Genomic DNA, 14,098 nt, shown 5'->3' with positions numbered 1-14,098 from the left:
TCAATCCTTACAAGCCAAATTTTCAGCCACAGAAATTTTTTACGCTATAAAAACTCTCGGCAGAAGCAAAGCCCCAGGCCTCGATGGATTCACATCAGAATTTTTGTTGAAATTTTGGAATCTTCTCAAATCAAGCTTTCAAGACACATTTGATGATTTCTATAAGAATGGCAAGATCAACGCTTGTATAAAAGAGAACTTCATTTGCTTAATTCAAAAGAAGAAATTAGCAACCAAGGTTAGTGACTTCAGGCCAATTAGCTTAACCTCCTTAATTTATAAAGTCATTGCTAAGGTGCTAGCCGAGAGACTAAAAGTGGTAATGCCTAGTATCATTGCTCCCTCCCAAAGTGCTTTCATAGAAGGAAGACAAATCTTGGACCCCATTCTTATTGCCAATGAAGCAGTTGAAGATTACCGAATGAAAAAGAAAAAGGGGTGGATCCTTAAGCTTGACATGGAAAAGGCTTTTGACCGCGTTGACTGGGAATTTTTAGAAAAAATGTGTTGAGGACCAAGAGCTTCAGTAAAAAATGGATAAAGTGGATCATGGGCTGTGTCAAAAATCCATTGTATTCGGTTTTCATTAATGGTAGATCAAGGGGGAGAGTGGCTGCTTCAAGGTGATCCCTTTTCTCCATTCCTTTATCTTCTTGTCAGTGAAGTGTTGAGTGCGCTGATCTCCAAACTCATTCAATCAGCATTGTTGAAGGATTTGTAGTGGGCAAAGAGAAAGTTCAGGTTTCCATACTTCAATTTGCGGATGATACTTTATTGTTTTGCAAGTATGACAGCTCCATGCTTGTAAAGCTTAAACAAACAGTGGAGTTCTTTGAATGGTGTTCAGGGCAGAAAGTTAATTGGGAAAAATCAGCCCTCTATGGTATCAATGTGGACGACAATGAACTTTTTAGCACAGCAACCTCATTGAATTGTTTGGCTGACCACCTCCCCTTCTATTATCTAGGGTTTCCGTTAGGTGGTTACCCGAAAAGTGTCTCCTTTTGGCAGCCGGTTCTAGACAAATTCGAAGCTAAACTTGATAAGTGGAAGAGATTTAACCTCTCGGGGGGGGGGGGAGGAAGAGACACTCTATGCAAATCAGTTCTTTCAAATCTTATTTGGCCATCTTCCTCATGCCCAAAGGAGTATTCTCTAGAATGGAAAGGATAACAAGAAATTTCTTTTGGGAAGGTCACTCCGACAGCAAGCTGAATCACTTGGTAAAATGGGATTTGGCTAAAAAACCCCTAGCAGATGGAGGCCTCGGCCTCGGTGGCTTCAAATCAATGAACATAGCACTCCTTGCTAAATGGGGGTGGAGATATTTCAATGAGGAAAATTCTCTTTGGGGCAAAGTAATCAAAAGTATTCATGGTAAAGATTCCTTTGATTGGCACACAGCAGGGAATGGTGGTAAAAGCTTGAAAAGCCCTTGGATTAGCATCTCGAAGACTTAGCTTAAGATAGATTCCTTGGCCACTTTCAAACTTGGTAATGGCTGCCAGATTGCTTTTTGGTTAGATCCATGGGAAGGTTTGTCCCCTTTCAGTACCCAATATCCAAGCCTATTCAGAATCACCTTGCTACCAAATGGTTCAGTTGCTGATCACTGGGACAGCCGCTTAGCCACTTGGTCCATTTCCTTCCGAAGATTGCTCAAAGATGAAGAAGTGCTGGCCTTCCAAGAGCTGTTGGGGAAAATCGCAAGTAGAAGTCTAACTGATTCTTTTGATAAAAGGGTATGGTCTATTTCAGCCACTAGTTCTTATTCAGTTAACTCCCTTAGAGTGCACCTCTCCCCTTTCTCCCCTTTGGATAAGCCTCTTTACTCAGCCATTTGGAAGACTAAAAGCCCTCGAAGAGTCAACATTCTCATATGGATAATGTTATCCGGCCAACTGAATGTAGCCACTGTTTTACAAAGGAGCAGCCTTCAACCTCTCTCTCGCCCTCAATTTGCCCATTCTGCCTCCACCATAGTGAAGACTCCCTTCACCTTTTTTTCACTTGCCCCTATTCAGCTTGGTGCTAGGAAAAGCTACTATGTTTCTTCAATTTCTCATGGATTATGTGCGACGATTTCAAAGGCAACGTGCTGCAACTTCTTGCTGGTCCAAACCTCCACAACCCCAGCCGAATTCTTTGGTGTAATGCAATAAAAGCTCTCTTGGCAGACCTTTGGTTCGAAAGAAATCAAAGGAATTTTCACAACAAACCTCTTGGGTGTCAAGATCGCCTCGATTCCGCCTGTCGTTAAGCTTCCTCTTGGAGCATCCTCTCCAACCCGTTCAATGCCTATAGTCTAATTGACTTCAACCTCAATTGGGGGGCTATCATCTCCACTTCCCCCATTGGACAGAAATAAATCTTTTTGGACACCTTGCTTTCTTGGTTTTGTACCTTGCTTTGTACTTTCTTTAGTGTTCTTCTCTCCTCTTTTGTTACATTGGATGTGATGAGGGTGCTAAGGGGGTGTCAACCTAGTTGAGACGCCCGAGTGCGCCTCCTGATCCTAAAGTAGTCTTAGTACTTCCGTTTGCTTTGCTCATTGTATAACCCTCTTGTACTATGGGCCTTAGCTCATTGCTCTAATTTATAATATAATGATCTGTTTCCTTTTAAAAAAAAAAACTCCTAAGAAGTATGGTAGTTAGAGGATGTGTGTCGATAGTAGAGCCATCAACTAGATCACTGTGAAATATCGCTTTCCCATACCACGAATTAGTGATTTGCTTGATAAACTTGGAGGAGCATTGATCTTTTCCAAGGTAGACATGAGGATTGGTTACCATCATATTCGAATTAGGCCGGGAGATGAGTCTAAAACAACCTTCAAGACCAATAAAGGGTTGTTTGAATGGCTTCTCATGCCGTTCGGACTATCAAATGCGCCGAGTACGTTTATGAGACTCATGAACCAGGTACTACAACACTTCTTAAACAAATTTATTGTGGTCTATTTTGATGACATTTTAGTGTACAGAAAAAGTTTAGAGGATCACTTACAACACCTTTGAAGCTTGTTCCAAGCTTTATTAGAAGGGGAATTATTCATCAATCATAAAAAGTGCCTTTTCCTTGTAAAAGAAATCTCTTTCCTTGGTTTTCTAATTGGCCAAAGCCAAATAAAAATGGATCCGAGGAAGGTTGAAGCTATTGTTCAGTGGCCAATTCCCTCCTCTGTCAAAGAAGTACAAGCTTTCCTCGGCTTGGCATCCTTTTATAGGAAATTCATTCAGAATTTCAGCTCTCACGCAGCCGCTATAACTGATTGTTTTTAAAAAGGCAGCCTTGTTTGGGGAGAAAAACAGCAAACCAGCTTCGAAGATATTAAACAGAAACTGAGTCCCAGCCCTGTTCTTAAACTTCCAGACTTCTCAATTCCTTTCGAAGTGACTGTTGACGCATGTGGATCGGGAATTGGAGTTCTGTCACAATAAGGACATCCTATTGAGTATTTTAGTGAGAAACTCAGTCAATCAAGGCAGAATTGGAGTACATATGAGCAGGAATTATATGCTCTTGTTAGAGCACTTAAACAGTGGGAGCATTATTTACTCTCCAAGGAATTTCTTCTTTTAACTGATCACTTCTCACTTAAATACTTGCAAACTCAAAAGAACATAAGTAGAATGCATGCACGGGGATATCATTCATACAAAGGTTTGACTTCGTGATCAAACATCAAGCGGGCAAAGAGAACAAAGTTGCTGATGCCCTAAGTCAAAAAGACCTACTACTCACTGTTTTAGCCACAAAAGTGACTGCCTTTTCCCACCTCACGAAATTATATGAAGAAGATGAGGATTTTTCAGAAATTTGGTACAAATGTACTAACCTTTTACACGTGGAAGACTTTCACATTGTGGATGAATTCCTATTTAAAGGAGAGCAACTATACATCCCTCGTACTTCTCTTTGAGAAGCCCTTCTAAAGGAAGCTCATGCTAGAGGCTTGGCTGGACACTTTAGCCAAGATAAAACATTTGAAATAGTATCAACTCAATAATATTGGCCTCAAATGCGAAAGGATACGAATAATTTTGTGAGAAGATGTCCTATTTGCCAAAGAGCCAAAGGCACTGGCTCAAACGCTGGCCTATATACTCCTCTGCCTATACCTACAACTATATGGGAAGACTTATCCATTGACTTTGTGCTCGGGTTACCTAAAACACAAAGAGGATTTGATGCTATCATGGTTATAGTAGACCATTTTAGTAAAATGGCCCACTTCCTTGCTTGTAAGAAGACGAATGATGCAGTATATATAGCCAACATCTTCTTCCGAGAGGTAGTCCGACTTCATGGAGTTTCCAAGTCAATTGTTTCCGATAGAGATGTGAAATTCCTTAGCCATTTTTGGCGTACCTTATGGAAAAAGTTCGACACTACTCTACAATTTAGTACCATATCTCATCCTCAAACCGAGGCCAAAAAGAGGTCACTAATAGAACTTTGGGAAATTTAATCCGATGCTTGAGTGTTTCAAGACCAAGGTAGTGGGATATGTCCCTCGCACAAGCTGAATTCGCTTTCAACAATATGAAGAATAGATCAATGGGAAAATGCCCATTCGAGATAGTATATACTTCAACCCCTCGATTAACATTTGATCTTGCAAATCTACCTACTTGTGTGGATGTCAGCATTAAAGCTGAAAATATGGCCAAAAGAATAGAGAAATTACATAAAGAAGTACATGATCACTTGCAAAAAAGTACTTCATCATATAAAGAAGCAAGAGACAAGTCACAAAGAGTAGTTGAATTCCAAATAGGAGATTTAGAAATGATCCATCTTCGAAAGCCAAAGTTTCCTAGGAAGACCTACAACAAGTTGAAAGACAGACAAATGGGAACATTCAAAGTACTAGAGAATATGGATCAAACACTTACAGAATAGAACTACCAAATGATTTACACATAAACCCTGTCTTCAACATCGCAAACCTAAAGCCATACTTTGCTCCGGATGACTTCCGCTTGGCAGAATAGAAGTCCAAGAGAGAGAGTCCAGTCCTAGGGGGTGGAATATGATGTACAGCTAGTTTTATAAAGCTGATAATTGTTAGTTGTTTCCAATTTCTGTTTTAAAGTTAGACAGCTTGTTAATAAGTAGTTGGACAGATTGTTAGTTGTTTTGATAACTGCTTGTAATAAACTTTTCCTATAAATAGATATTACCTTCCCCCCGTGGAGGGAGAGTTTTTCATTTTTTTTAAAAAAATCAGTCTGCTTTACACCACTACTTCTGGAAATCTTTATGGAAACATTTCAACACCGACTTACTTTTAAGCTCAACTAGCCATCCTCAAACAAATGGACAAACCAAGGTTACAAATAGAACACTCGGCGATCTCCTAAAATGTTTAAGTGGAGACAAACCCCATCAATGGGACCTCACTCTTGCTCAAGCCGAATTTGCATTCAATAACATGATAAATCGCTCTAAGGGGAAATGCCCCTCCGAAATAGTCTGCACTCAAGTACCAAGACTAACTCTAGATCTTGCTAACTTACCTATTTCCATCGACTTAAGTGCTGAAGCAAACATCCTGACTGAAAGATTGAAGAAAATACATGAGGAAGTATGCCAACACTTGGAAGCAAGTACTAACTTTCACAAAGCCAAAGCTAACGAACACAGAAGAGAAATTGAATTTTTTTTTTTTTTGAGGTTTCACATGACCAATTCGTATCGTTTTTTGTTGTCTCTCTAGAATTAAATCTCGGTTTCCAGAAAGAGAAATCGAATTTAAAGTTGGAACTTGGTTATGGTACACTTAAAGAAAAACAGACTACTAACTGGACAACACTCTTAAACTCACAAACAAGAATATAGGACCCTTTCCTATCCTAGAGAAATTGGGCCAAATGCCTATTGCATTGACCTACCACCAACAATGAAGATTAGCTCAACATTTAATGTCTTAGATATATATCATTATCATCCCCCAGATGATTTCGAGCTAGCACAACCAAACTCAGTAACAAGTTTGTTCTTCTCGGGCGGATAGAGTTGATGTAGGAGTGGAGTTATAACTCTTTTATTGATGTTTAGTTGCTTATGTCTTTAGTAGTTGGCTGTTAAATGAGTTCTAGTCCAGTTGGTTATTTAAGTTGGGTGACCGGTTGTTTAGGTGGTCAGTCACCTTTTATGTATAAATAGGCTAAGTGCCATCTCTCATTAATTAATGAAAAGAAATCTCTCTTGCATTCTTGAAGCATTACATCAGAACTCTTCCATCATTATTAGCAACTCTCACTAGACTGAAGTTCTAACTCAATGGCAGAACCAATCACTATCCTTGGGAGATTTTCTCGATCGTTCAGGCCAAATTTCTTGATTAGCCTTCATGTAAAAATAGGGGCCATCGGTATGCTATGATTGAACTATTGTATAGATAGGTACTAATGGAATATAATCAGATACGAAAGTACTATAATTAAAAATACATATAATGATTGTTTTTTGTAATCAACATACCTGCGACTTGGCACAACAATGCATAAGGAACACTCTTTTCAAACTTCGAAGGGTGGTTTCTCTGCCATTTAAACCAACCTGCCGGTTGTATCTCTAGTATTTGAGTAACAAGACATTTTGGCATATTTGAACCCATAGCTGTATTTAAGCACCTTATCTCCCACGTCGAAGCTACAAGAAAATAAACAAAGATCTTAAATCAAAGTCAATCATGACACTGACTCCTTCCTGTTTGCGAATTTTATAGTCATCAACTAGACAATAGTAGAATCAGTGACAAACACATATACAAATAGGTGTGAATTACATGTGTACATTGTACTCTGTACTTTTGGAGAATGGATTTCTTATATTCAATTAGATAAAAGGTACATATATATATATATATATAGGAGAATGAGAAACCCTAATCTAGGATATACAAAATTACGATAAAGGACAACTGTACATATTAATTTAAATATATCTTATAACACTCCCCCTCAAGCCGGAGCAAATATGTCAATCATGTTTGGCTTGTCGCATAAATAGCTTATTCTTGCTCCATTTACAATTTTGGTAAATATATCTCCCAACTGTTCTCCAGTCTTCACATATCCTATAGATATTAACCCTTCTTGTATTTTCTCGCGAACAAAGTGACAATCCACTTCAATATGTTTAGTTTGTTCATGAAACACTAGATTGGATGGCAATGTGAAATGTAGCTTGATTATCACACCACAATTTAGTTGGCACGGTAACGTTGAAACCCATCTCAGATAAAAGTTAGTGTATCCATACTATTTCACACACGGATTGTGCCATAGCTCTATATTCCGACTCAGTACTCGAACGAGAAACTATATTCTGTTTCTTACTTTTCCATGACACTAGGTTTCCTTTCCTCCTATAAAAACACAATATCTAGAGGTTGATCTCCTATCCTCTTGAGATCCAGTCCAATCAGCATCTGAAAAACATTCAACCCTTGTATGACCATCATGATCTTTATATAAGATCCCACGTCCAGGTGCAGCTTTTAGATAATATAGAATTTGTTATATTGCAGCCCAATGATCCACTGTAGGAGAATCATAAACTGACTCACAATACTCACAGAGTAAGCAATATCTGGTCGTGTCAGTGTTAAATAGTTCAACTTTCCAATCAATCTTCTGTATCTCTCAGGGTCTTTAAATAATTATCTTTCTCTAGCAAATTGCAAACTCGGTATCATCGGAGTACTACATAATTTGACTCCTAATTTTCCAGTATCAGACAACAAATCAAGTACATATTTCCATTGTGACAGATAAATACCTTTCTTGCTTCTCATTACTTCAATACCCGAGAAATACTTCAATTGTCCCAAATTTTAGTATGAAAATGACCATGAAGAAAAGTCTTGAGAGAAGATATACCTGATATATCATTTCCAGTGGTAACGATATTGTCAACATACACAACAGGCAAAGTAATACCATTATCAGATCGTCGATAGAATACAGAATGATCAGAAGCACTTTTCTTCATACCAAAAGATTCGAGTGCTTGACTAAACTTACCAAACCATGCACGAGGACTTTGTTTCAGTCAACACAGATTTTCGAAGACGACATACCTTATCACTCTCCCCATGAGCAACAAACCCAGGTGGTTGCTCCATGTAAACTTCTTCTTGAAGATCACCATGCAGAAAAGCATTCTTAATGTCGGGTTGATGCAAAGGCCAATTATGAGTAGTAGCCATGGACAAAAATATTTGAATGGAAGTTAATTTAGCAATAGGAGAAAATGTTTCAGAATAATCAGTCCCATAGATTTGGGCATAACCTTTGGCAACAAGAGGAGCTTTCAAGCGAACCACTGTACCGTCAGGATTGGCTTTTATAGCAAACACCCATTTACATCCAAGAGCCTTCTTTCCTGTCGGACGCGAGACTAAATCCCAGTTACCATTCTCATCCAATGTAGTCATCTCCTCAATCATTGCACTACGCCACCCAGAATGAGATAAAACTTCATGAACCAAGTGAGGAATAGAGACGGAGTCAAGAGATGTAATAAAGGAATAAGTGGGTGAAGACAACCAGTTATACGAATTAAACGAAGAAATAGGGTAATTACAAGTGCATTTACCTTTTCGAAGGGCAATGGGTAGATCATCACTCAGTTCCGGATCAGATGTCGAAGAAGCCATCGGTGTAGGACATGTGTCTGAAGGTGGCTGTGGAGGACGCCTAGAGTAAACTCAAGTGACTAGTGGGTGAGAAGAAAGAGACACAAAAAAAGGTTGAGTAAGAGAGGATGCGGAAGAGGTAATCTCATAGATAAACAAATCATCCTCCTCTCCTTTACAATGACTGGACGATGAGGGACTAAAATGTATATTTACCCTTTTGAACACGCAAATAGCCTAAGAAAATGCATTTCAAAGATTTTGGATCTAATTTGGTATGATGTGGATGAATATCCCTAGCAAAACAAACACATTCTATTAATCAGGAAGCAAGCAGTGGACATCACATTAGCCCAAAATTGTTTTGGAACATGCATTTGAAAGGATAAGGTGCGAGTTGTTTCAAAGAGGTGTCTGTACTTTCTTTTAGCAACTCCATTTTGAGATGGAGTGTCTGTGCAAGAGGATTGATGAATGATGCCATGATCACATAAGTAAGACCCAAGAACATGAGAGAAATATTCACCAGCATTATCAGTGCACAAGGTTTTGATAGAGACATTAAATTGATTTCGAATTTCAATATGAAAAGCACAAAAATGAGACAATAACTCAGAATGATTTTTCACTAAATATAACCAAGTCACACGAGAATAATCGTCAACAAAAGTAACAAAGTAACGAAAACCTGTTGGAGACACAACTGGACAAGGACTCCAAATATTAGAATGAACTAACTCAAATGGAGCGTTAGCTCGTTTATGGACTCTAGGACTAGAACTAAGACGATGAAATTTAGCAAATTGACAGGAATCACAATTTAAAGATGACAAAGAACGAAATTCAGGATAAATTTTTTTCAACACAGACAAAGAAGGATGACCCATATGACAGTGAACTGCAAACGGGGGTGTAACGCCAAAGCAGGCTATAACTTTTGGTGTCTGGTGGTAAAAAATGTAATGGCCCCCCGACTCATGTCCTCTACCAATAATCTTCTTCGTCATACGATCCTGAAACAAGCAATAACAAGGAAAAAAACAAGAGACAACAATTAAGGTCGCGAGTAAGCTGGCTAATAAAAATTAAATTAAAAGACAATTGAGGTAAATGTAATACAGAGGGAAAAAAAAAAGAGATGGCGTGAGAGGAATGGTGCCGGATCATAAAATGGAGGAGGTGGATCCATCTGCCAAAGTGATAGATGAGGATGGGGCAGGGGACAAAGGTATAAAAAAAAATAAGTTAGAATTACTTGAGCGGTGGCACCTAAGTCTATGACCCACTTGGTAGATGATGTAAAAAGGCATTTCAAATTACCTGTCTCAGCAATGGTGGCAGTAGGGTTCGATGAAGAAGATGCATGCAAGGATTCCTGAAATACTTGAAATTTAGCAAAATCGTCAATAGAGATAATAACAAACTTTTCGGCCATATCACTGGTGGAAGCTATCTGAGCATGCTGAGATTATTGAGCCTTGTACAACAATTTTTGACAATCATGTTTCAGATGTCCTGGCTTACGACAATAGTGATAAACAATCTCCTGAGAATCTTATTTTCGATTATTATAACTAGGCTTCTGAAAATTGTTGGTCATCCTTAGAGTAACCCGAGAATTATTATTCTCGCTTATAGGAGCACTACTAGGATGAGAAACAGATGAACTTGATAGAGAGCTCTCAATATGAAGAACACGACTAAAGGCCTCCTCTAATGACGGAATCCCAGAATCAGAAAGAATCTGTGTTTTAGCAAATTCCAAATTCAAGTGAAAGTCCATTCAGAAATATCATAACAACCATCTTTTCTCATTAGGCTTGTTGAACTTTGACATTTGAGCTAAAAGGTAATAATAAGGCAAGTTCCTCAGCTGTCTTTTTAAGCCTCATAAAGTAGCTTGTAAAGACTCTGCTTTCTGTTTGGCTCGAAAGAATTGCATACAAATTTCAAACATTCGATGGACGTGTTCTTTTCCCGAGTACAAAAATTCTAAGAACTCTAAGAGTTCCTTAACAGAATTACAATGATCTACCAAACCAACAATCTCATTCTCAATAGAATTCTTAATATGAAGATAAAGTCGAACACCATCACGAAGCCAAGCCTTTTTCTTATTATCTTGTGGTGAATTCTCAGTTACATGATCATCTATATCAGTACTAAGTAAATAAAACTGAATAGTACGACGCCAATCATAGTAATTAGCTCCATTTAACTTATGTCCTGTTATCTTTGATGCTAAGGGAATTACATTGGATACAACCATATTCTTCATCTCATCCATGAAGAACCAACACATGATCCCATAGGAAAAATTAAACAAATCAAAATCGAAAGCAAGGTAAATCAAAGAGCGAAACAGCCCCAAATGAGAGCGAAACAGTCACAAACCCTAGGAACAAAAGGGTATTTTCCAAACAGCCTCACACTCGAGTAGATGTTGGTAGAACTAAAGGCACAGATGGACCGAAAAAGCTAACCCGAGACGAACCCAACCGGCGGAAGCGAAGAAGGCGCCTCATTCGCTTCCACACGCTGGCGCGTGGTGACGGAACAACACTGGATTGGCGGCACGTGTGACTCACGCGCGGCTGTTTCTGGTGAACGACGACGGCAGATCAAGGCGGACAGCGGCGCTCCTCCTAAGGTGGGCGGTGTCGTCAAACAGCCACTCAAAGTGATGACCCAAATTCAAACCCTAACTCACAAAGCCATCAAAAAATATTCTAAACCCTAAACAAAGAATGGCTCTGATACCACGTACTCCGTACTTTTGGAGAATGAATTTCTTATATTCAATTAGATAAAAGGTACATATATAGAAGAATGAGAAACCTTAATCTAGGATATACAAAATTAAAATAAAGGACAACTGTACGTATTAATTTAAATATATCTTATAACACACATTAGTGAATAATGAATAATGCATCAAAAGGTCCATTTGATATCTCCACCTTGAAGAACAAATACAATACGAGACACAGATTGATACAACATGACACGACACAGATAGAAATATAAAATTTTTAAAGTACATTTTTATACAAGGATAAAATTCAAAGTCAAAGTTTAAGCATTAATATACTTTAGAAAATAAGTTTGATGTATTTTGCTCTCAAATTTTGTTATTTTTGTTATATTTGTATCTATATAGCATACTTAACAAGTGTTACTGTGTTAGATACATGTCTAACAAATGTTGAATCAATGTTGACTTTGTACAATGTTTAATACATTTATTGCACTAACAAATATCTGATACATGTCCAACTAGTGTCGGAGTGTCCGAGTGTTCAACATGTATCCGACACAGAACATGCTAGCTAAACTGATGTGTTCGTGCTTCTTAGTTTACCCTATTCAAGCCTTAGAAGGAAAAAAAATACACATACACACACAAATAGTTCCAAGTCCTTTTCTCCTTAATCACATTATAAAAGTAGGGAGAAAAGAATCAAGGGAAGAAAGAACTCATACGATTGATCCGTGTACGTCGGAGTCCAGATTTAGGTGGCTTCTTTTTATGAATGCAAGGAACCTGCAATATTGCTGCATGAACAAAGAGAAAGTATGGTTAAGGCAGCAAATTACTCGAGCTGAATTCTTCACAGGGCTGGTAGATAAAAATAGCACAATTTAACTGCTTTCACAACCTATTCATTAATAAAGAAACAAAGTTAGCGTTAAAACACCAATTGACCCAAAAGCTTGAGCTTATGGATGAAGGTAAATTTAACATTATATCAACGCTCTAACACTTTCCCTCATTTATGAGCTTGAAAATGTAGAAGCCTCAACAATTGGAAGTCAATATTAATTGGAGAGTAAATAATATTGCAGGAGCTTGAACACAGGACCTCCTATTCTGATACAAAGTTAAATCATTGATTAACCCAAAAGTTGAATATGATGAGTTACAGTAAATTTAATTATATCAATACCTTTAACAATCGCCCTCACTTGTGCGCTTGAAAATTTGTAAAAAGCCCAACAAGTAGAAGTCAATATTAATTGGATGGGAACTAACATTACAGAGGTTTGAACACAGAATCATCTAGACCTCTTGCTTAGATATCATGTTAAATCACCGATTGATCCAAAACTTTAAGCTTATGGGTGAAGGAAAATTTAAAATTACATCAACACTATAACAGTTGGACTTACTCAGGCAATCCATTGGAAAAGTTCAGCATTTGAGATAACATCATATGTAACCTTTTTAGTTACTAGAGAACCTTTTACAACAAGATCAGCGGCGTGTGCTTGTACCTCTAAGTATTATGGGTATAATAGTGGCAGAACTTAACTTTCAGAATACAAGAAATATAACTAAGAGTTCTCTCTGCTCTTTCAACAACAATATTATATTTTATACTTTGATATGTGACAAAACAAGACAAGAAGCCACAACATCAAATTTGTCGCCTATTTTGTTAATATCCATTTGTACAAAAGAAAAAAAAAACACATTTTAAGATTGTAAATAAAAAAAAAAAAAAAAAAAAAAGAAAATCAAATAATCATTTGATATAACCTTTGTTTTTCGAGGTTATGTGGTGCATTCTAACAGTAAAAACCACAAGAATAATAATTGATGTTTAACAGCAGCCTCTCTGTCAACAAATCACTAGAAACTATATGTATGAACTATGATTTGCTTCTTAACAAAAACAGGTTAGCATAATAGAAGTAGAGAATATTTCTCTTACTGTATGTTCCATCTTGTCCTCGAAACCATTGTCGAGAGAAGACAAAATCTCTTTTGCATTGGGATCTACAGTCAGAACACAATGTCAAAATATATGAATAAAGAACTGAAACAGAACTTGAATGCAAATTGAGAACAAACAAGAAACTGAAACTAATCACCTTAACAAGTTTGTTTTAAGGTAAAGAATATATTTCTATACAATTGGTGTTAATGGAATATTAAGGCTAAGAAAAGTAAACATGACAATGTTAGCAGTGATCTAAATGACTTCTTGAGCACTGCTAAATTATGTGAACATAATTTGAAAGCATTGTTGCATTACTGGCTAAGATAGGTGGGATTATTGGTCCCATAAAGAATATCATAATGTCCATCGTAAGATTCAACCAGTTCTAAGTCGCTCATCAGTGTATCCCACCTGCATATGTTGACATCAAAGTCAGAATTCAGAAGTCGTAACCATTGAATCCAAACTTGAAAATTAATCAACTTACTCATATCTCTGACTCGAGTCAAAGTTCAAGATTATATCAAAAACAGTATCTGCATGAGCGTCAACTACACCAACAGACTTCACGAGAACCCCTTTACCACTCTAGAAAGAAAGGAAATCACTGAACCAAGAGCTTGAAAACCATCAAATAGGACATTTTAAAGAAAAATCATGTAGTTGCATCAATCAATTTCTGTTCTGCTGGTGTATCATGTACATGCGTTTTCTCAAAGTA

At 37.6% G+C, this 14,098-nt stretch overlaps 1 protein-coding gene across 2 annotated transcripts in view; it reads right to left on the bottom strand.

The window, feature by feature from the left end:
• LOC120079887 (ENHANCED DISEASE RESISTANCE protein (DUF1336)) overlaps positions 1-14,098 on the bottom strand; it is a 72,977-nt gene that overhangs the window by 39,236 nt on the left and 19,643 nt on the right. For both annotated transcript variants that reach the window (XM_039034332.2, XM_039034334.2), the window contains exons 9-13: positions 13,865-13,965; positions 13,693-13,788; positions 13,369-13,433; positions 12,137-12,208; positions 6,493-6,663 (exon numbers count right to left, since the gene is read on the bottom strand). In XM_039034332.2, the coding sequence (XP_038890260.1) occupies positions 6,493-6,663; positions 12,137-12,208; positions 13,369-13,433; positions 13,693-13,788; positions 13,865-13,965 (505 nt within the window). The remainder of the gene's footprint in view (positions 1-6,492; positions 6,664-12,136; positions 12,209-13,368; positions 13,434-13,692; positions 13,789-13,864; positions 13,966-14,098) is intronic.

Source organism: Benincasa hispida, chromosome 6, assembly GCF_027475165.1.
Source record: "Benincasa hispida cultivar pf3 chromosome 6, pf3_genome.v1.1, whole genome shotgun sequence".
Lineage (NCBI taxonomy): Eukaryota > Viridiplantae > Streptophyta > Magnoliopsida > Cucurbitales > Cucurbitaceae > Benincasa > Benincasa hispida.
This window is presented reverse-complemented; position numbering and strand designations above follow the sequence as displayed.